Source organism: Salvelinus sp. IW2-2015, linkage group LG23, assembly GCF_002910315.2.
Source record: "Salvelinus sp. IW2-2015 linkage group LG23, ASM291031v2, whole genome shotgun sequence".
In the NCBI taxonomy this organism is placed as follows: domain Eukaryota; kingdom Metazoa; phylum Chordata; class Actinopteri; order Salmoniformes; family Salmonidae; genus Salvelinus; species Salvelinus sp. IW2-2015.
The window spans coordinates 26,630,733-26,653,267 of NC_036863.1; the positions used below are offsets into that span (position 1 = coordinate 26,630,733).

The 22,535-nt window shown below is 44.5% G+C and overlaps 1 protein-coding gene and 1 long non-coding RNA gene across 2 annotated transcripts; one reads left to right on the forward strand and one right to left on the reverse strand.

The window, feature by feature from the left end:
- Positions 1–2,224: 2,224 nt before the first annotated feature.
- On the forward strand, positions 2,225–3,257 carry LOC139022850 (uncharacterized). Its single transcript, XR_011473909.1, has 2 exons — positions 2,225–2,302; positions 2,651–3,257. It is a non-coding gene; the product is annotated as an uncharacterized lncRNA (long non-coding RNA).
- An 11,602-nt stretch (positions 3,258–14,859) lies between these two features.
- On the reverse strand, positions 14,860–18,743 carry LOC111950161 (olfactory receptor-like protein COR6). Its single transcript, XM_023967562.2, has 2 exons — positions 18,639–18,743; positions 14,860–15,867 (listed from the first exon to the last, which is right to left on the reverse strand). Exon 2 carries the CDS (start codon positions 15,848–15,850, stop codon positions 14,906–14,908), a length of 945 nt encoding a protein of 314 aa, XP_023823330.1. The 5' UTR covers positions 15,851–15,867; positions 18,639–18,743; the 3' UTR covers positions 14,860–14,905.
- Between the last annotated feature and the right edge of the window lie 3,792 nt (positions 18,744–22,535).

Consider the following 22,535-nt stretch of genomic DNA (forward strand, 5'->3'; position numbering starts at 1 on the left):
AAATAAGGTGACGATTAATATTGATGCTATTGATGTAAAATATTACTTGGTCTTTAAGAGTTTATTCGGGAGATAACAGCTCTATAAACACTCTTTCATGGTGCCACGAATTTCTAATTAATTACATTTACATGATTAGCTCAATCAGGTAATATTAATCACAGAGAAAGGATTTTATAGAATAGCATGTCATATCACTTAATCCGGCATAGCCAAAGACACGACACTGTCAATGGTGTGCGTACTGGTAGCGAAGTCAGGTGCAGGAGAGCAGAGGGTTGTGAACAGGCGCACACTTTATTGAGGCAGGAGAAACCAACAGAAGGACGCAACTGTGTCAAAACCTCCAGCCAATTGGCAAAAGTGCAAAAGCGCGCAAACAGTCACAAAATGTATGTTTAAAAAATAAACATACCTCGTGAACAACACGGAATATAAGAACACCAGTCAAGAAAGCACAGGGGCGGAGCTTCGGTGGCGTGCCCGAGCGCTGAGAGAGCACGGCTCCTATCCCAGCCTCGGATGCATCCACCTCCACTATGAACGCCAAAGAGGGATCCGGATGGGCCAGCATGGGAACCGAGGTAAACAGAGCTCTTAGGTGCCCAAAAGCCCTGTCCGCCTCAACCGACCACTGCAGACGTACAGGACCCCCCTTCAGCAGTGAGGTAATGGGAGCAGCCACAACCCCTGATAAATCTATGGTAGTAATTGGCAAACCCGAAYAAACGCTGCACCTCCTTTACCATGGTGGGAGTCTACCAATTACGCACGGCTGAAATGCTGTCACTCTCCATCTCCACCCCTGATGTGGAAATGCGATACCCTAGGAAGGAGACGGCCTGCTGAAAGAACAGGCATTTCTCAGCCTTGACTTGACGTACAGGTACCCTGCGCACCAAGGACACATGCTCGGCGCGTGTAGCGGAGTATATCAGAATGTCATCGATATACACCACTACACCCTGCCCYTGCAGGTCCCTGAAAATCTCGTCTACAAAGGATTGGAAGACTGATGGAGCATTCATCAACCCGTACGGCATGACGAGGTACTCATAATGCCCTGAGGTGGTACTAAACGCCATCTTCCACTCGTCTCCCTCCCGGAGACGCACCAGGTTGTATGCGCTCCTGAGATCCAGTTTAGTGAAGAAGCACCCCCGTGCATTGACTCAATCGCCGTGGCGATAAGAGGTAGCGGGTAACGCTTCGAACACACCGACTGCGTCATTGCATCACTGCTGCATAACATTTTGCGCAGCTAGGCAACTATACTGATGCAGGTATCTTTTGCAGATGGTCGCATGCGGTTGGACACATGGAGGAGAGAATCATTTTCGCAGTATCCTCAAAACCGTGTCTTTTTGACACAACTGCTGACAGCTACAGGGACATAAACACAAAAAATACCCCTTGGAGACAAGTGTCCACAATAGTAGGATTTGCAGGTCAGTTTAGTAGTGAGCTTGTGCTAGATGTGGCTAGTTAACGTTAACTAACAGTAGGTGACATGTTCATGATAGCTATCTAATAACTATAGTTATGCTAGGTAATGGTTTGGCTTATCATGTTCATGTCTATGTAGAAGAAGACTGTAGGAGGAAGTGAAGAGGACTCAGGGACAGGTATCAGAGAGAGAGAAGGGCAAAGAAAGAGAATAAGAGGTCTGGGTCAGCAGCTTCAGGCCAGCAGCCTTGGCGTTTCTGCCACATTCTTTCTTTTCTGGATCCATTTATTGTGCCTATGGCAACGAGTGGCAATTTTACAGCCAGACCCTCTACTACGTCATCCACAAGTGTTGTCACCACCGGTGCATCAAGACCGTCAACGTCATCTACAAGTGCGACCATCGCCTCCACCGGTGCAGCGAGACCCTCTACAACGTCAACATCATCCACGAGTATGACCATCACCGATGCAGCCATGGAAGATGATGAAATGGAGGAAGCACCTCTGGATCTAGGACCACCTGAGATTATTATGAACCTCACAGAAGTGACCACTGAGGACCTCGTTGAACAGGATGTGGCCATGGAGAGAAACAGGGAGAGAAACGAAGAGGAACAACGTCACACCAGGTGTCATCGGAGGTACCAGCCCCCAGAGCCACTCAACTCATTTCAGCAGAGGCTCCTCCAAGCCGTCGAGAGGGATGCAGCCCAACCTGATGCTCACAGGAAGGAGGATGAGGAGACCCTCTTTGCCATGAGCCTGGTGCCAACACTGAAGAGGCTGCCTCAGCAAAGAAAAGCAGCAGTCAAGGTTAAAATGTATCAGCTGCTTTTCAAAGCCGAGTTCAATGGTACGTTTTTTTTCTCTCCACATCACAGGTAGTGTCATAAGTGTTGCGACAGTGAAGTAAAGTAGGTCATTTTTACAGTATACTCATGTAGGCTAATTGATATTTCAGATCAAAGTATTAATATGAGGCAAATGTATAGCTGTTGTTTCTAGGTTAGATAATATCCCAAAACAAGTTTACTGTCTAAATATTTGCCTGTCATATTCATCTTTATCTCTGAAATACAAATTCCATGAGTAAACAGCAAGTAATACCAACTTTACCGCACTGTTCCAATATGTATGCCTCTAACTACACTATATAAGCAGTATTTAGTTGAAATAAATTTCACCTTTTATGGTGTTCCAGAGATGGACTCAATTTAGCCGAGCAGCTCACAGGAAGGACAGGAAGAGGAGTTGTCTGGTTGTTGTTTTGACCTCCCTCATTGTACCTTTCTTTTCACACACGTCAGTTCCGTCTAAATTCAGTCAATTCATAAGGTAATTTGTTTATAAAGTCTTAGGATAGCATTCATTATTAGTGTTACATAGATTTCTGAATTGACAGAATTGAAACTCATACGGAGTTTTCACAGATGCTCTTGGTCTCTTACGAGACTAAAGGTCAATATATTTCTTTCATTTAAAACCACTTGAAAACCAGGGTGTTGAAACTTTTTGTGAAGTTATGTTCCATCGACTGGTCCATGACGTCCAGGGGCCATTTGTTTGTTTAGCTGTGTTATGGCTACATATTTTTTTTTTTTCAGAGACAGAGACACACACACACACCTCTTCTCCACTCCTCTCTGTGCCTCAGATCTCCAGTGCCCTGCCCTCTTTCTCTTTATGGCCATGTCTGAAGTTCCCCTACTACGTCTAGGCTTTATGAGTAGTTCCTGTATTGGTCTGCAGTTGTGCCAAAAATACATGCTCTTGTTGTTCTCTTACAGATTACAGACTACACATTCATTTTTTTTATTTTACACGCACACACACCTCTTTCAATAGTTTTATATATTTTTTAATTTTTACAACACACATACCTGTCATGTTCTTTCCTGTACTTGAATACTTATTAAATTATAATGTTTTCATAGTCAGTTGTTTCAGTTGTTTATTAATATCTAATTTAGACTTAATCTGCTTATTTCTTCCCTACACCTTTGCTGATCTAAGACAAGATGAAAGTAAAAACACATTCTCTTCCTAGGTTTTTTTCCACCTGTATTTTGTCAGGCGAGTGAACATGGTGGTAAACTGTACTATATGTATGGACCCTAGGTTACCCTTTCCCTTTGTTATCATACTAACTGTATGTCGTATAACCTTAATTAGTGCTCCCGCTCACCTGATGTACCATGCCAGGTGTGTATAATACTGACGTTAATGGGAGAGGGAAGGGGTTATGGTGTGGTTTTTACTCCCAAATTTCACTTAAATATAACTTCCAAATGAAGAGAGACAATGATACATAAAGTAATCTGGGGAAAAAAATGCAATTTTATGGACAACGGTGGATGGTTCTTAAAATAACCTTTGTGTTATGGGGCTCTTAAAAGAGCAGTTTCACTCCACGGCATACTACCATGGGACTTCACCTGCTGGCGATGAGAAGTAGGTGGTCAGCTTCTCCCTCACCTGGAGTGCCTGTCTGGGGGCGTTGTTGGCACCTGCCCTGGTGACATCAGGAAGGTTACCATTTGGCGTGCCCATCTCCATCCGGAGCGGATCCTGGAATGACCTCCGCAGGTAGTTGTGGAGAACACATGTGGCCTTCACGCAGGCATCGACATTTGAGGGGCTGAGACCAAGCACTCTCCGATACATTCTCCACCGGGCTGCCAGAATCCCAAAGGAGCATTCAATAACTAACCTTGCCCTGGACAGTCGTTTGTTAAAGATCCTTACAGGCTTTGGCAATGGCAGCTGCGTCCAGCGTAGGGCCTCATGAGGTTGGGTCTTAAAGGGAAGGCCTCATCGCCGACGAACACGTGGGGAACAGGTCCCAGGTCTTCAGCCCCAGGGAGTGATGCAGGTGGTGGAATCTCCAGGGTGCCATCCTGAAGTGCCTGGCCAAAGGCAGAGTCCCGGAGGGTCCCGCCATCACTTCCCTTGCCGTAAGCACCAACATCGACAACACGGAAACAGTAGATGGCATCTCCTACAGCCAAGAGTACAACTGAATATGTACCCTTGTAGTTGTAGAATTGCGAACCTGAGCACGGTGGAGCCTGGATTACTACATGTTTCCCGTCAATGGAGCCAAGACAGTTGGGGAAATTCCACCTCTCCAGGAACTTGGCAGCGATGGCCCTCCAGTCTTCCTCCTTGGGGACAGGCATGTATTCACCTACCAGACAATCCCAAATGGCTTATGCCACAGATGGGACAATGCCTGCCACCGTGGACCGTCCAACTCGGAAGCTGAATCCTATGGTCCTGTAGGAGTCCCCTGTCGCCAAGAATCTAAAATATATTTCAAAATAATGATCCATATTGTGTGTAACTTGAATTCCACCCACATATTATATCTACTCATATAGCTACCACATTACTGTTTATTATGCTCTACTAATTATATTGTAATACTCATCAACCATCATTAACAATGCCTTGAAACAGTACAATTCAGTCTATGACTATATCAATAAACTGTAGTCCAGGCCAACTCTACTCTTAGAAAGAATGGTACTATCTACTTAAAAGGGTTCTCTGGCTGTCCCCATAGGAGATCCCMTTTAGGTTCCAGGTAGTACCCCTTTTGGTTCCAAGTAGAACCCTATTGGGTTCCATGTATTAAGTATTATACCTGGAACCAAAAAAGGTTATCCTATGGGGAAAGCAGAAGGACACTTTTGGAAAAAAATTCTCTAAGAGTGTATGGGAGTCCAATAAGAATGTAATGAATGACTGTAACTGTCTTGAACAACAATGGGTCCTGGAGAAGACTAGCCTACCTTCATCAGGGCAGAAGGCACCTTTCTTTTCATTTGGTAACATTGCATAATTAAAAAAGGATTATAAACCAACTTTGTGAAAAGTTATAGTCCCAATGAACATTCTGTAAAAGTACATCTGATGTCAAATAAGGACTATTAACTAGAGAGCCCTTTAGCTAGCTAGGTTGCACATAAAAACAATGTATCAAATATCAATCAATTATGGTATCAAAGGCTTTAAAAATGTACTAGAATGTAGCTTACCGGAGACAAATCGCCAGGCGTTCAACTGGGCTGATGGACTCCTGGTAGTTGGTATCCATCCGGGTGATCCTGGCTCCAACCATCTGGAGCAGGTGATCGAACTGGCTTCGGTCCAGACGAAAGTAACTTCGGAATTCCTCTCCAAACAMTCGAAGCTCTTGAATGAGACGGTGGAACTCCCCTGCCTGCTTTCGGGACTTTAACCATCTCTGGACCCACACTGACCTGCGCTTTCGGCACGGCTGGTCCCGGCCCAACAGCGCGATCAAGACCACCTTCCTCAACGTTGGTCTCATTGTTGAAAGAGCCTACTCTGCTATCTTGACTATTTATTATTGCATTTCGCTCCAAAACTGCATTTTGGAGGGAAATTATATTATAGGCTCTCACAATTAATTTGTGGATGTCATTGAATAAAGATTCCAAGAACACAGGATGAGATGTTACTATCCTTTGTGCAAGCACTTCCAAGAGTTCATGAACAGTGAGCCTGGTGAAATTTGGGGAGCGCATCGTCAGTAGTGTACCTTTGGTTCCTAGGGTGTTTCGGCCTTTCACACTATACACCCTCCCCAAAGGCGGCCAGCGACAGGGTGATCAATCCTACGCTTGCGTCCCATTCCCAATTAGTCATAGGAGTTGCCTTGTTGGGACTATGCATGCTTGGGACTATGCATGGCAGGGGCGTCCTCCTTCTTGAGCGAACGGGACCAGAGCACCATGTCAGGTCTTAGGGTGGTGGTTGCGATCTCCGGAGGAAACACAAGTTGCCGGCCAATGTCAGCTAGCATTTTCCAGTCGCGGGCCAAGCGCAGCTGGTCTCGCTCTAATAGTGTGGAGCCGCTCTTCGGTGGTTTAGCCCCTTTGCGGACAAAGGTCGTCCGTAAGGGGTGTGATGCTGCTGGGGGTGGTAGGGAGTTGGTGGCAGCTCGCTTGTCCTCCAGGGCGGACGCAAGGTTTTTAAGGACTTGGTTGTGACGCCAAGTGTCCTTGGGTGTGGCTTGTTTTACACCCTGTGAGAATGTGCCTGAGGTTGGCTGGCATGGAACAGAGGGCACAGTCCGGATCTTCACCATACCATTGGTGAAGATTAACTGGTGTTGGAAGGACGTCATATGTTGCTCTGATGGAAAAGCTCAACCGCCTCGCTTCCATGGCCCACAGATCCTTCCAGCTGATCTTCCTCTTCTCCACACTGTCCCATCGAGTCCACTGTCCCTGTTTGGCAAGAGAGACTGCCTTGGCCCACCTTGCAGCCTCCTCCTGATGGCGTACTTCCTGCACTACCATCTTCCGCCGCTCTGGTGCAGTGGCCTTACTCCAAGCAGCACGGGTAGTTAGCCCAAGGCCTCCTCTCCCTTGCTGAACATGACCCACAATGTCAGCATGTCTGAGGGCTGCTGTTGCCTCCTGGACTGCTTTTCCTGGCCTCCATTTGCGCCCAGTTGCCAAGGTCGGCGTGTTGTTGCTCACCACTGGGTCTCGAGATTCATTCAGTGTCATCTGGAGCCTGGTTTTTGCACACTTGAATTCCTCTGTTAGACTGGTGAGGGGCAGCTTGAGGACACCATCTCCATAGAGGCCTATGGTGGTAAGGCATCGTGGAACTCCGAGCCACTTCTTTAAGTAGCCTGTGACTCCTCTTTCCATCTTCTCCACTGTTGAGATTSTAACCTCATACACTGCTAGGGGCCACAACACCCGGGGTAGGAGACCAAACTGCAGACACCAGGCCTTTAACTTTCCAGGTAGCTGGGTGTTGTCGATGGACTGTAGGCTACTACTGATGTCTTTGCGCAGCTGTTGCACCTGGTCTTTGTCCTTCAGGCTTGCATCATACCACCTTCCAAGGCTTTTTACCGGCTGCTCAGACACTGTTGGGATTTGGTCATCTCCGATGAAGAATTTCAGGTCAGCGAGTACTCCCTTCACAATCGAGATGCTGTGTGACTTGGATGGTTTAATCTTCATACGGGCCCAGCTGATGTTCTCCTCGAGTTTTCTGAGCAGTCTCCTGGTGCATGGGACAGTGGTGGTCAATGTTGTAATGTCGTCCATGTAGGCTCTGAGTGCAGGGAGGCGGAAACCAGAGTCGACTCGCTGTCCACCAGCAACCCATTTTGAGGATCTGATGATAACCTCCATTGCCATTATGAATGCCAACGGAGAAATGGTACATCCCGCCATTATACCTACATTCAGGCACTGCCATGAGGTGGTGAACTCTGAGGTGGTGAAGCGGTAGTGAATAAATAATATACTTGGCAAATAAATGAATAAAAAATGTAAAGAAATTATGCAATCAAACTGTTTTTATGTAATCCCACATTGTTTTTATGTAATCCCACATTTGTTTACTGAATATGTGTGCAACAAAAAAAATCTACATTCATATTTTGCTACTATCTGTCAAGTCTACACATACAATTTGATGCATATGTTCGATAAATGCACCACACAGAACGCACTGCAACTGCCTCTGCAACGCAATGCTGCAAGGCAAACGCAGCGTTCCATTGGAAATGAATGTACTTCTGGTGTATCAAAACGCAATGACGCAGTCTGTGTGTTTCAAACGTAACTGTACCTCACCGTGATTTGATTGAGACCTCGATAGTCAATGCACGGGCGCAGACCTCCATGTGAAGTGGAGGACCGAATGTACCCCTGACGCAGGGATTCAGAGACATATGTCTCCATAGTAGCCGTCTCCGCTTGCAACAGGGGATACACGTGACTCCTGGGAAGTGCAGCGTCTACCAGGAGATTTATCGCACAATCCCCCCGTCGATGGGGTGGTAATTGAGTCGCTTTCTTTTTACAGAAGGCGAGAGCCAAATCGGCATATTCTGGGGGGATACGCACAGTGGAGAACTGGTCTGGACTTTCCACCATGGTAGCACCAACGGAAACACCTACACACCTCCCCGAACACTCTCGCGACCACCCCGTGAGAGCCCTCTGTTGCCATGAAATGGTGGGGTCATGACCAGCTAACCAGGGAAGGCCTAGTACCACGGGAAACGCAGGAGAGTCAATGAGGAAGAGACTGATTCTCTCCTCGTGATCCCCCTGTGTCACCATGGCCAGGGAGATGGTGGCTTCCCTGATTAGCCCGGACCCCAATAGTCGACTATCCAGAGCGTGTACCGGGAAAGGTCTAACCACAGAAATAATGGGGATCCCTAAACTAAGGGCGAGCGCTCTGTCGATAAAATTCCCAGCCGCGCCTGAATCGACAAACGCCTTATGCTGGGAATGTGGGGAAAACTCAGGAAAACAAACAGGTACAAACAGTTGGACAACAGAGGACTCTGGATGAGAAGAGTGCAGACTCACCTGGGATGATGCCAGAGTGCCCTGCCTGCTGCCTCGACTCCCAGAGGGACCAACCCTGCACCGACCGGCAGTGTGCCCTCTGCGGCCACAGATGGTGCACGTGAAGGCCCCTCCTCCAGCCTCACTACGCGCAGCCCCTCCCAGCTCCATGGGCACCAGAGCGGGGGTGCTGGAAGATGGAACCGACAGAGCCCTCTGTGGACGTCCGCGGGTGACCAGTAGGTTATCCAACCGGATGGACAGATCCACCAGTTGGTCAAAAGTGATGGTGGCATCCCTGCAGGCCAACTCCCGTCGGACGTCCTCGGTAGTGCATCGGTAGTGGTCGATAAGGGCCCTGTCATTCCATCCTGCTCAGGCGGCCAAGTTCCGGAATTCCAGGGCGAACTCCTGGGCGCTCCTCATCCKCTGCCTCAAGTGTAAGAGCTATTCTTGGTGGTCCAACGTCGCTTCTCCTTCTCCCCACACAGCGTTTGCCCACTCCAGAGCTGTCCCCGAGAGGCATGAGATGAGGGCGGACACCCTCTCCCTTCCCGAGGGAGCTGGGTGAACGGGGCCAGGTATAGGTCCAGCTGTAATAGGAACCCCTGGCACCGTGCTGCAGTCCCATCATACTCCCTGGGAAAGGAGAGACGCATGCCACTGGGACTGGATCCAGGAGGGACGGGTAGAGGTAACCCCGGTTGCTCTGGTCGAGGCACTGGAGAGACTTCCTGTCTCTCCCAGCGGTCCATGGTCTGGACAACGCGATCCATCATGGCACCGAGATGTTGAAGCATTGCCGAGTGTTCCCGACGCGCTCCTCGAATCCTCTGACCAGGGTACCTGCTCCTGCTGACTCCATGGGTGGTGTGATATTCTGTCAAGGGTGTGCGTACTGGTAGTGAAGTCAGGTGCAGGAGATCAGAGGGTTGTGAACAGGCGCACACTTCATTGAGGCAGGAGAAACCAACAGACGGACACAACTGCGTCAAAACCTCCAGCCAATTGGCAAAAGTGCAAAAACGCGCAAACAGTCACGAAATGTATGTTTAACAAATAAACATACCTCATGAACAACACGGAATATAAGAATACCAGTCAGGCGCGTCACAAAGGAGGAGAGGAGCCGAACAAGGAGCCCGAACAAGGAGAGGAGAGGAGCCGACTTCGGTGGAAGTCGTGACACTCCAAGTCCCTGCCGCTGAAAAACATCCCGACAGCATGATGCTGCCACCACCATGGTTCACTGTAGGGATGGTGCCAGGTTTCCTCCAGACATGACGCTTGGCATTCAGGCCAAAGAGTTCAATCTTGGTTTCATCAGACCAGAGCATCTTGTTTCTCATGGTCTGAGAGTCCTTTAGGAGGCTTTTTCGCAAACTCCAAGCGGCTGTCATGTGCCTTTAACTGAGGAGTGGCTTCCATCTGCCGACTCTACCATAAAGGCCTAATTGGTGTAGTGCTGCAGAGATTGTTGTCCTTCTGGAAGGTTTTCCCGTCTCCACAGAGGAACTCTGGAGCTCTGTCAGAGTGACCATCGGGTTCTTGGTCACCTCCCTGACCAAGGTCCTTCTCCACCGATTGCTCAGTTTGGCCGGGCAACCAGCTCTAGGAAGAGTCTTGTAGGTTACAAACTTCTTCCATTGAAGAATGATGGAGGCCACTGTGTTCTTGGGGACCTTCAATGCTGCAGATTTTTTTTTTGTACCCTTCCCCAGATCTATGCCTCAACACAAACGTGTCTCGGAGCACTGCGGACCATTCCTTCTACCTCATGGCTTGGTTTTAGCTCTGACATGACCTGTCAGCTGTGGGACCTTATCAAATAATGCCCAATCAATTGAATTGACCACAGGTGAACTCCAGTCAAATTGTAAAAACATCTCAAGGATGATCAATGGAAACAGGATGCACCTGAGCTCAATTTCGAGTCTCATAGCAAAGGGTCTGAATACTTATGTAAATAAGGTATTTATGTTTTTGTTTTTTGCTTCATTTGCAAAAAAATCTTAAAACCTGTTTTCACTTTGTCATTATGGGGTATTGTGTGTAGATTGATGAATAACATTTTGTATTAAATCCATTTTAAAATAAGGCTGTAACGTAACAAAATGTGGAAAAAGGGAGGGGTCTGAATACTTTCAGAATGCACGGAACTCACCTCTTTACCCCACACATACAATTACCTGTAAGGTCCCTCAGTCAAGTAGTCGATTTCAAACACAGATTCAACCACAACGACCTGGGAGGTTTTCCAATGCCATGCAAAGAAGGGTACCTATTGCTCGATGACAAAAAAAAATCAAAAGCAGACATTGAATATCACTTTGAGCTTGGTGAAGTTATTAATTACACTGTATGGTGTATCAATACACCCAGTCACTACAAATATATAGGCCTCCTTTATAACTCAGTTGCCGGAGAGGAAGGAAACCACTCAGGGATTTCAGCATGAGGCCAATGATGACTCAAAAACAGATACAGAGTACAATATCTGTGATATGAGAAAACTGAGGATGATCAACAATATTGTGATTGCTCCATATTACTAACCTAATTGACAGAGTGAAAAGAATGAACCATGTACAGAATACAAATATTCCAAAATTGGCATCCTGTTTTCAACAAGGCACTAAAGTAATACTGCAAAGAATGTGACAAAGCAATTAACTTTTTGTCCTAAATACCAAGTGTTATGTTTGGGGCAAATCCAATCAACACATTKATAAATTCATTAAAAATCCTACAATGTGATTTTCTGGATTTTTTTTTCTCATTTTGTCTGTCATAGTTGAAGTGTACCTATGATGAAAATTACAGGCCTCTCTCGTCTTTTTAAGTGGGAGAACTTGCACATTTGGTGGCTGACTAAATACTTTTTTGCCCCACTGTATACAGTATTCATACCCATTTACTTTTTCCACATTTTGTTGTGTTACAAATTGGGATAAAAATGTATTGAATTGTCTTTTTTTAATTAATGAAAATTAAAAAGTATTCAACCCCCTGAGTCAATACATGTTAGAATCACCTTTGGTAGCAATTACAGCTGTGAGTCTTTCTGGGTAAATCTCTAAGAGCTTTGCACACTTCGATTGTACAATATTTGCAGATTATTCTTTTTTAAACTCCTCAAGCTCTGTCAAGTCGGTTGTTGATCATTGCTAGACAGCCATTTTCAAGCTGATCTAAGTAAAAACTCTAACTAATTAATAACTTCACCATGCTCAAAGGGATATTCAGTGTCTGCTTTTTTTACCAATCTGCCAATAGGTGCCAGTCTTTGCAGGGCATTGGAAAACCTCCCTGGTCTTTGTGGTTGAATCTGTGTTTGAAATTCACTGCTCGACTGAGGGACCTTACAGATGATTATATGTGTGGGGTACAAAGATGAGGTTGTCATTAAAATATCATGTTAAACAGTATTATTGCACACAGAGTGAGTCCAAATGTTTACTCCTGAACTTATTTAGGCTTGCAATAACAAAGAGGTTGAATACTTATTGACTCAAGACATTTCACTTTTTCATTTGTAAAAAAATATTGAAAAACATTACTCCGCTTTGACATTATGGGGTATTGTGTGTAGGCCATTGACCCAAAAATCTTAATTCAATATCATTTTAATTCAGGCTGTAACACAACAACATTTGGGAAAAGTGGTGTGAATACTTTCAGAAGGCACTGTACTTACGTAACCGCAGTTCTATGAACTAAGTAGCTCATTCAGTGGATTTAAAATCTGGCTAGAATATCACTTGTATGCCGATGCGCCTATGCTTTTCAGCTGTCTTCCAATGATGATTCTCTTCCGACTACTGATTGGATTTGTCAAAGTGTATATATCAATATACAGGAGTGAGGTTGTGGGCAGGCTGAATTGATAGATTAGTGTTAATGGCAAGGAGGAGAAAATTTGGCCTCAGCAAATCCCACTGCTGCTTTGACAGATTTTATTTGCTAACCCTTATTAAACCTCTATGGGATTGGTGTTCCTCCACCGGGATGGTTGAGCTAACGTGCGCTAATGTGATTAGCGTGACGTTGTAAGTAACAAGAACATTTCCCAGGACATAGACATGTCTTATATGGGCAGAAAGCTTAAATTCTTGTTTATCTAACTGCACTGTCCAATTTATAGTAGCTATTACTGTCACTGGTGTAGAGAGGAGTAGGCAGAAGGCAGTCGCAGGTTTAGAACTASTGAATTTATTTAAGCACCAGAGATCAAAGAGGGACGAAACCAAAACGCTGTTGTGCTCAAAATATATCTTCACTAACAAAAGGCACAGGGCGAACCCAAAGTGCAAAATATAAAGTGCACAGGAAATAGTAGGAGAGATTCCTCTCAGGAAATCAAGTAACATTTACAATGACCAACAAAGACAAATGGCAGAGGGAGTATGTATACATATACAGTGATAGAGTGGGGATTGGAACCAGGTGTGTGTAATGATGACGAGAGTCCGGGGTTGATGAGTGAAGGGCGTTTGCCAGCAGTAGGTTCGGCAGCAGCTAGAAGGCCGGCGACCCCGAAAACCTGAGCTGGACTAGAGGGGGAGCCAAAGTGAAGGCTGGTGTGACAATTACAGTGAAAAAATAGCATGCTATTGTTTGAGGAGAGTGCACATCAACAACAAAAAATGTATCACGGCAACTGGTTTGATACATTCACCTCTGAAGGTAAATAATGTACTCACATTCAATAATCTTGCTCTGATTGGTCATCCTGAGTGTCCCAGAGATAAAATGTAGCATAGTTTTGTTTGATTAAATAAATGTTTATATTCAAATGTAGGAAATGGGTTTCAAAGTTTGAACCCCTTGTTACGAGGTGAGGAGCAGGTGAACCCAAATGCAGACTCAGATGAGGAGACAAGGACAGGTAACCAATGTATTTATTGAAAAGTGGGAGAGGAGATGGGGTGCAGTCCAGGAGAATCTCGGGCAGGTAGTAGGGAATCCGGACTGAGGCTGAGGACAAGGAGATTAGGAACCGGGTAAGCAGGTCTGGAGCGGAATCCAATGAAGCAGTAGAGCGGGGATCCAGGGCAGGGAAGCAGGACTGAGAAGACGAGGGACTGGAGACAGGTACCAGAATCAGAGTAGACGGGACTGTACGTGAGGCTAGGGAAAACAGGCACAACAGGATAACAAAATCTATGCAGGAACCAACAGCTAGAAATGCAGACTGACTGAGTAGAGGCTATGATCTGGCAGCGTGGAAGTGGCAGGGCTGAGTATTTGTAGGGTTCTTGATTATGGAACAGGTTGCAGCTGGTGGGAATCTGCTCTGCTTCCAGCACACCTGTCTCCACTCACACAATCACATATACACAGAGAGAGAGAGAGAGAGAGAGAGAGAGCACTGGAGGAGTGGTGGCAGGTTAGGGGGTCCAGGATGAGAAGTAGAGGGCGTGGCAGGAGCAGATGTAACACCCCTGCTGTTTCTGGCCCCACACCCACCCCGTGTGAAGATTAGTGTCTTTTCTGTAGGGAAGCAAATTTTCCATCATGTAGAACCTTCCTGGGAGTGTGTAAACTGAAAATGTTTTATTACCATATCATTTTTGTATGTTCTCTATAGATATGTACTTTAAAATGTATCAATTGACCAATTCGGCACATTTGCGCAGACTTGTTACAACATTTTCTAATYTATTGCAACGCTTCACTGGATCATTTTGAAACTTTGCACATACACTGCTGACATCTAGTGGCCAAAATCTAAATTGTGCCTAACTGAACATTTTTATTATGGCCTTTCTCTTGCATTTCAAAAATGATGGAACAAAAAATGTATTTAAAGAAATCTTGTTTTTTTGTTTGTATTATCTTTTACCAGATCTAATGTGTGATATTCTCCTACATTAATTTATATTTCCACAAACTTCAAAGTGTTTCCTTTCAAATGGTATCAAGAATATGCATATCCTTGCTTCAGGTCCTGAGCTACAGGCAGTTAGATTTGGGTATGTCATTTTAGGCGAAAATTGAAAAAAGGTGATCCTTATTAACATTGTGCCTGGTTTACAAAGACAGCATTACAATTGGGGCATTTCAATTTTATTCACCTTTACACATTAAAAAGTATATTACAATCGAAGAGACATAATCTTGGACTGGAACATATTCTTTCCCACTTTGTAAATCTCTTTGGACTGCAGCCCATAGATAATTGGGTTAAGACAAGGAGCAACCAGAGGAAATATAATGGACGCCATTTTCCTGTGGTTTGACCACTGTGGGTACCGATGAAGAAAGACAATGATGAAACCTGTCATCAGCATAATGAGGTATACAGCCAGGTGTGTGAAACAGGTGTGCAGAGCTTTGCTGTTCAGCGACTTGCTCTTACTCCTCACACACACCATGGCGATTCTAATGTATGTCAGAGCCACACTCCCCATGGAGGTGATGAAGAAGATAGTGGTGAAAAATAGTCCATAAATGTTATTTATAAGCACACTCTCACAGGAGAGCTTGAATAACGAAGCGTTGTCGCAGAAAGGGTTGAAAATGTTTGACCGGCAGCGTGATAAGCGGACAGAGAGACCTATAAGGCCCGCCACAAAGAGAAAGGCCACACCCCAGGCAAACACACACAGTTTTACCAGCATGGTGTTGTTCATGATGGTGGCGTATTGCAAAGGGTTGCAGATGGCCATATACCTGTCAAAAGCCATGATCATTAGTATTGTATGTCCGGTCGTAGCAAACATGTGACCGCAGAATGCTTGTATGGCACACTCAACATAGGTAATATATCTTTCTGCACTTGCTTTGAAAATATCACTCAGCACTCGAGGTATGAAGGTGGTGATACTGAGAGCATCGTTGAAAGACATGTTGCAAAGGAGGATGTACATGGGCTGGTGCAGGCTCCTCTCCATGCAGATGAGCACTGTGAGGCCGATGTTGGCCACCATTGTGAAGATGTAGATGACAAGGAGGATGATGAAGGCAGGGTAGGAGGACTGGTGGGTGACGTTTAACCCTTCTAGGAGGAGAACATGCTCATTGTATGTATGGTTCTCCATCTGAGGGGCGGAGAGACCTGAAAGAGAGAAGATAATTAATAGAAAAACACATAAGATACAGTTCCAATCAATCAAAAAAGTAATGATAGTATAATCAAATTCCGACACTGCCACCAATTTAATGTGAAATTTAAAGAAAATTTAAATGGCTAATGAAAAATGTGTATACATAGACGCCACTCACTTAATTTAGTGAACGGCCCCTGCTACATAAACATACAGGCTATGTTCTACATCTCATACCATTGACAGAGAGAGTGAGAAGTTATTCACTAGATTCCTCTGTGTCCAGTTCACCCTATCTGAAACACCAGCCAGAAAAAGTAACACCACCACCTTTTATTAGGTAAGGGGTGGTATCTCTAATGCTGGGGTATGTACCGTCGGTTCGGTCACAGTACTCTGTGGGGAAACCGTTGTCAAGAAACAGGCTCTAAGTTTGTCTCATCTCTCAGGTTCAGTAACTCACCTACAGTCTATAACCCTAACCCGCCAGGGTTCAACATTGACACTCTGGCCCAGTGCCAGTATACACTGCATTCGGAAAGRATTCAAACCCTTTAGATTTTTCCACATTTTGTTAGGTTACAGCCTTATTCTAAAATGTATTACATTGTTTTTTCCCCTCATCAATCTGCACGCATTACCCCATAATGACAAAGCAAAAACTGGTTTAGAAATTTTTGCTAATTTATACAAATAACACAACTGAAATATTACATTTACAGTACTTTGTTGAAACACCTTTGGCAGCAATTACAGCCTCAAGTCTTCTTAGGTACGACGCTACAAGCTTGGCACACCTGTATTTGGGGAGTTTCTCCCATTATTCTCTGCAGATTCTCTCAAGCTCTGTCAGGTTGGATGGGGAGAGTATAACCGGCATCAATTGTACCGGAACTTTAACACACTTCGCACGGTGAGTACAAGGAGTTGGCACAGGACGTACTGGGCTGTGAAGGCGTACTGGAGACTTGGTGCGCAGAGCTGGCACAGATGGTGCCGGGCTGAAAAGGCACTTTTCAACGGGCTTGTGCTGAAGCATACTCCTTTCCACAACCTCTCTCCGGTATCTCTCATTACCTTCTTCTATCGACTCCCACACAGGCTCTGGCTCACTCCCCGTTTCCGCCGACAACCCCATGTGCCTCCCCCCAAAAAATACATTTGGGCTTCCTTTTGGGCTTTCTCTGTGGCCGCGAACCCTGGCGTCGTCGCTGTCCTCCCTTCTCTTCTTGCGTCTCCCGCAAAGGAAGGCGATTCTGTCCTACCAGGATTTCCTCCCAAGTCCAGGATCCCTTCCCGTCCAGAATCTCCTCCCAAGTCCATGTTACCCTCTCCTCCTGGGCACGCTGCTTGGTCCTGTTGTGGTGGGATATTCTGTCACGCTCGTCGTACGAACTGGAAGCATACTCGGACCAACGTGCAGCGTGATCTGGGTTCCACATCTTTATTTAGTGAAACGCACAAAACAATAAAGCAAGAACGAAACATGATAACAATGGAGTGCTGACATATAACTACCCATAAACAATATCCCACAAAACACAGGTGGAAAAAATGCTACTTAAATATGATCCCCAATTAGAGACAACAATTACCAGCTGCCTCTAATTGGGAATCATACAAATCACCAACATAGAAAAAATAAAACTAGAACCCCACATAGAAAATATAAACTAGACTAACCCCCCAGTCACGCCCTGACCTACTCCACCATAGAAAATAAGGACTCTCTATGGTCAGGACGTGACAACAATGCATACTGGGTTTCACGTAATCGTCTGTCGGACTAACGATGTTATAACAAAATGAGGTGAGTAAGGGTTCACTCATTTTTCGAGAACTTCCGGAAGTGAACGATGGTAGACGACACACCCCCTTCAACATGCATACTATAAATAGACCAAACTCATCTAGTCTCCTCTTATTATCTTTGCTTTCTGTGAAAAAACAAACATCGTCGGATTACTTTCTATTCCTAGAAAGTGTTTTACTCAATTATTTCAATCAATGGTGAGCTCACACATGATGGGATTAATTATACATAGTAATTGCTATTAGCTAATTCATATTGTAGTTTATGTCAGCCGAGAGTTAGAAAAATATGACTGCTTGTGTTACCTCAATCTTTCCTCAGTTAGCGCTATGACAAATGTAGCCTACATTTTTCTGATTTGGATGATTGTGTTATGTTGTAGCTACTTCTGTGAATGTCTGAACATTGCATCAAAAAATAAACTAATCACATTCTGGACATAACTTTGTAAGGACTGTGTTTGTGCAAAATATTTCTGAAAAAACAGTGTGGCCAGCTCAAATGCTGATTGTTGCGTCATACCGAAACTGATTGTAAGCTACAGGGACCACTGTAGAATGATCACACCCGTGTGTGTGTGTGTGTGTGTGTGTGTGTGTTGGTACGTGTGAAAAGGTTAAATAGAAGACTAGAGTGAATATTTAAACCCCTGTATGAATAGAACACTGGTGTAGAGGAGGAATTTGTGATGTGATGTGGGTTACTCGAGATAAAGTAACATAATATTGAGTATAATGGGTTACTAGAAATCTGATGAAGTAACAATAGAAAAAAAAAATATATATACAACTTGCACACCCTCACGTACATGTACGTAAGTGGTGTAAAAAGTATTCTGAGAAATGTTCAGGGTGGTCCCTTTATGGATCATTTGATAAAGATAAGGTTATTAAAAAGCATTGTACGGTACTTGACTTACCCCTAACCAATAAAACTATAAACAATTTTTATTTTATAAAATGTATTTACCCTTTTTCTCCCCAAGTGGTAGTAGTTACAGTCTTGTCTCATCGCTGCAACTCCCGTACCGACTCGGGAGAGACGAAGGTCGAGAGCCATGCGTCCTCCGAAACACAACCCAACCAAGCCGCACTGCTTCTTGACACAATGCCCATTCAACCCGGAAGCCAGCCGCACCAATGTGTCGGAGGAAACACCGTAACCCTGGTGACCTGGTCAGTGTGCACTGCGCCCGGCCCGCCACAGGAGTTACCAGTGCACTATGAGACAAGGATATCCCTGCCGGCCAAACCCTCCCTAACCCAGACGACGCTGGGCCAATTGCACGTCGCCTCATGGTCCTCCCGGTCGCGGCTGGCTGCGACAGAGCCTGGYKTCGAACRCAGAATCTCTGGTGGCACAGKTAGCACTGCGATACAGTTCCTTAGACCACTGCACCACCCGGGAGGCCAACATAACCTAAACTTACTAGTTAAAAGGGAACTGTGTAAACTAGTCAACTGTGAACACCATGTTAACGAGTGTTCCATACTGTAATTGACTATTCTAACAATAGGTGCAATGCTGGGTATGGATGATTGACAGGGGTGTCCTGTACAGATGAGCAATGCCAGTGGAACTCGYGGACGCAGCGGAATTTCACTCACAAAAGGTTGAGCGGGATCTGTTTTAAAGTTCACAAACCAAATGACGAGTTCTCTGACAGCACCCCAGCTGCTTCTCCATCTCTACCTCCAACTCCTGTGTACCACTCCCACAACGCACTTAAGAAGAGTTTGGAAGGGGCCAATGTTCTGCACGAGCGCATCAAAGCTAAACCAGTCATCAAGTTCCAGCAGCAGCCACACAGCTACAGCAGCCTAATGGTTTACATGGCATACCTCATCCCCATACAGTATTTATTTATTTATCTTGCTCCTTTGCACCCCAGTATCTCTACTTGCACATTCATCTTCTGCACATCTACCATTCCAGTGTTTAATTGCTATATTGTAATTACTTCGCCACCATGGCCTATTTATTGCCTTAACTCCCTTATCTTACCTCATTTGCACTCACTGTATATAGACTTTTTCTTTTCTTTTCTTCTACTGTATTATTGACTATGTTTTGTTTATTTCATGTGTAACTCTGTGTTGTTGTATGTGTCGAATTGCTATGCTTTATCTTGGCTAGGTCGCAGTTGCAAATGAGAACTTGTTCTCAACTAGCCTACCTGGTTAAATAAAGGTGAAATAAAATTAAAATTAAAAACAGCAAAGAGAATAAAAGCTCTCTATGGTCAGGGAGTGACAGTATGTTCAATGTCCACGGACGTCTGAGTCAGACAGGGCTCACTGGGACAGTGTTTGTTTACATTTACAGTGTTTGCAGTGTTTAAACATTGGAGTAAAACAAGCTTATATTTTGGCTTCTGGTGGAGCTCATGGAGCTTGTATATCATTCATTTCTAAGTCCAAAAATGTATGTAGAAACTGCYGATCCCAGCTTTAATAACTGAAACCACATTGTGTCTGGATTTGCAAATACATATCAGAAATGTCTGTGTGTACAGTATGTCAAATACATATCAGAAATGTCTGTGTGTACAGTATGTCAAATACATATCAGAAATGTCTGTGTGTGCAACTCTGTGTGTTTCTTACTATGCTTGTTGTTTGAAGCAGGGTAGGGGTCAATTTAAATTAAGTTCACTCAATTCAGGAAGAGATTTTAATTTAAAAAAGGAAAAACTTGAAATAATAGATTCCCTTTTCAGTCTATTGAGAAGTAGATTATGGAGTGATATTAATGCCAACAGAAATTTGAATTTCAGTTTACTTGATTAGTTATATCGGAATTAACTCTAACCCTGTGTAGGCATATTGGTGTGTAAGAGTGACTCTGCTGTTTCATCACACATGTTTGTTTGTTTGTCAGTGTTGCAACTTTTTGCTGCAGTAGAGAGGCCATGTCTGACTAATGAGTACCCCAATCACAGTCACAAAGCCACTAATCACGCCATGTAACACCAGGGGGTTAATGAGGCCTCTATAGGGACACAGCCTCAAGAAAATATGTATGTAACATCTAGCWCTCTGAATCAGGTGATTCAATCTTTGGTTCTATGAGACTTAGAGTACTGTCCAGTCATATGGTCATCTGCAGCAAAACAATATACAAAAAGCTCCAACTCACTCAAAACAGGGCGGCCAGATTGGCTCTTCATTCTTCTATGAATGTCAACCAAATGCATCATAATCTCTTATGGCTTCCTGTTGAAAACATTTTACAATCCAGTCTTTGGGTTTTCATTAGAAATGCTATATTTTTCAAGGAAACATAGTATTCTTCAGACCAATAAGTGTATACGAGCAAAAAACATAACCATTAAACCAAACAGGCAAATTCTGGGCATCTGATACCCCCCAGGCCAAGGACAAATCTCCTCAAATCTACAATTTTATACAGAGCGATCACTGAATGGAATTCTTTACCAACTCAAAAGTAAATCCACCTTCAAGAAAACAATAAGAGAACATCTAATGTGATCGACCGTATGACTGGACAGATTCTGTTCCCAAAGAGCATTTACTGAATGTTAAATTACCTGTCAGGTATTTTAATTGTTTGAAATGTTTTTTTAGTTCTGTGTTGGACCCCAGGAAAAAGTATAATTAATCCCCTCCATACAGTAAGTAGTGACAGCACTGTGCAGAGACTCAGTCAATGTCCAGTCAATTAGACTAACAAACTAAAGTTTTACTTCACAAATTGACTGCACTGTACCAATTTAGGAACTATGGTTGATGTGGTCAGTGTGAGTGTGTGTGCTTCTGTATGTATGTGTGAAGGAGGTGGTGTGTGTGGTTTTGCAGGCAGTGAGCAGTCCCTTTGGCCTCAGAGGTGTTGCAGATGGCCCAGAGATAATTGAATTAGAGGAGGTGAAGTGATGCACCCTGGGATGACCCTCCAGGGCTTGGGACAGGGAATAGATTGGCCCCTCTGGACGGACTGTTCAGTTTGGCCTGTCCCTCTCCCCTCTCTCATTGTTCCCCTGCACACACCCCTTTCTCGCCTTCTCTCAGCCTGGATATCCACTGGACACTTCTGCAGGGTTATACAGCATACTAATGAGGACACAGACAATAGTGTCACACAGAAACCTACAGACAAAAAATGAAAACAGGAAATGCAGGTCAGTTTACATAATGCAACTTTATGTAGGCCTATTATTGTCGGAAATAGGAGTAGGATTCATTATGAAAACATATAATACTGACTGAGCAAAAATCAAAGTTTGAACTATTGTCTAAACTATGTCACCTTAGTAGGTTATACAGGAAAAACCCAATGCCCAAAAGCCAAACAGCAAGCAGTCTTGTGACTGTGAGGTAGAGGTGGAGATGTTGGGCCTCAAATACCAGGAGACATCATTATGGCCTCATCTCATTAGTGTGAACATAGCCATCAGATAAACACAAATTACCTGGTGAATCTCTGGCTCCCAAAGGACTAATTACAATCAGACACTGTTAATAGGTTTTGCTGAAGCCATCCCGCAGTGGAGCTCATTAACGACAGTGCAACAGTCTCATTATGGATCATCCAGTCGCTCCTAGGGCTATTAAAATGGGTGGTGTTGCGACTGGGTCAGGGGTGATGAAACGGCATTAGGCATTAGGGGAGCCAGCTGTTTCCGTGAGCCCATTGTGAATAACAAAGTGTTCGTGATGCTTAGTTGTCATAGAAACTGAAACACATGAGAATAAGAATTTAACAACATAACATAATAAATTCATTAAAAATCCTACAATGTGATTTTCTGGATTTTTTTTCCTCATTTTGTCTGTCATAGTTGAAGTGTACCTATGATGAAAATTACAGGCCTCTCTCATCTTTTTAAGTGGGAGAACTTGCACAATT

What these genes read in the sequence shown, in the direction of transcription:
- LOC111950161 (XM_023967562.2), bottom strand. Translation starts at nt 15,850, where the DNA reads ATGGAGAACCATACATACAATGAGCATGTTCTCCTCCTAGAAGGGTTA.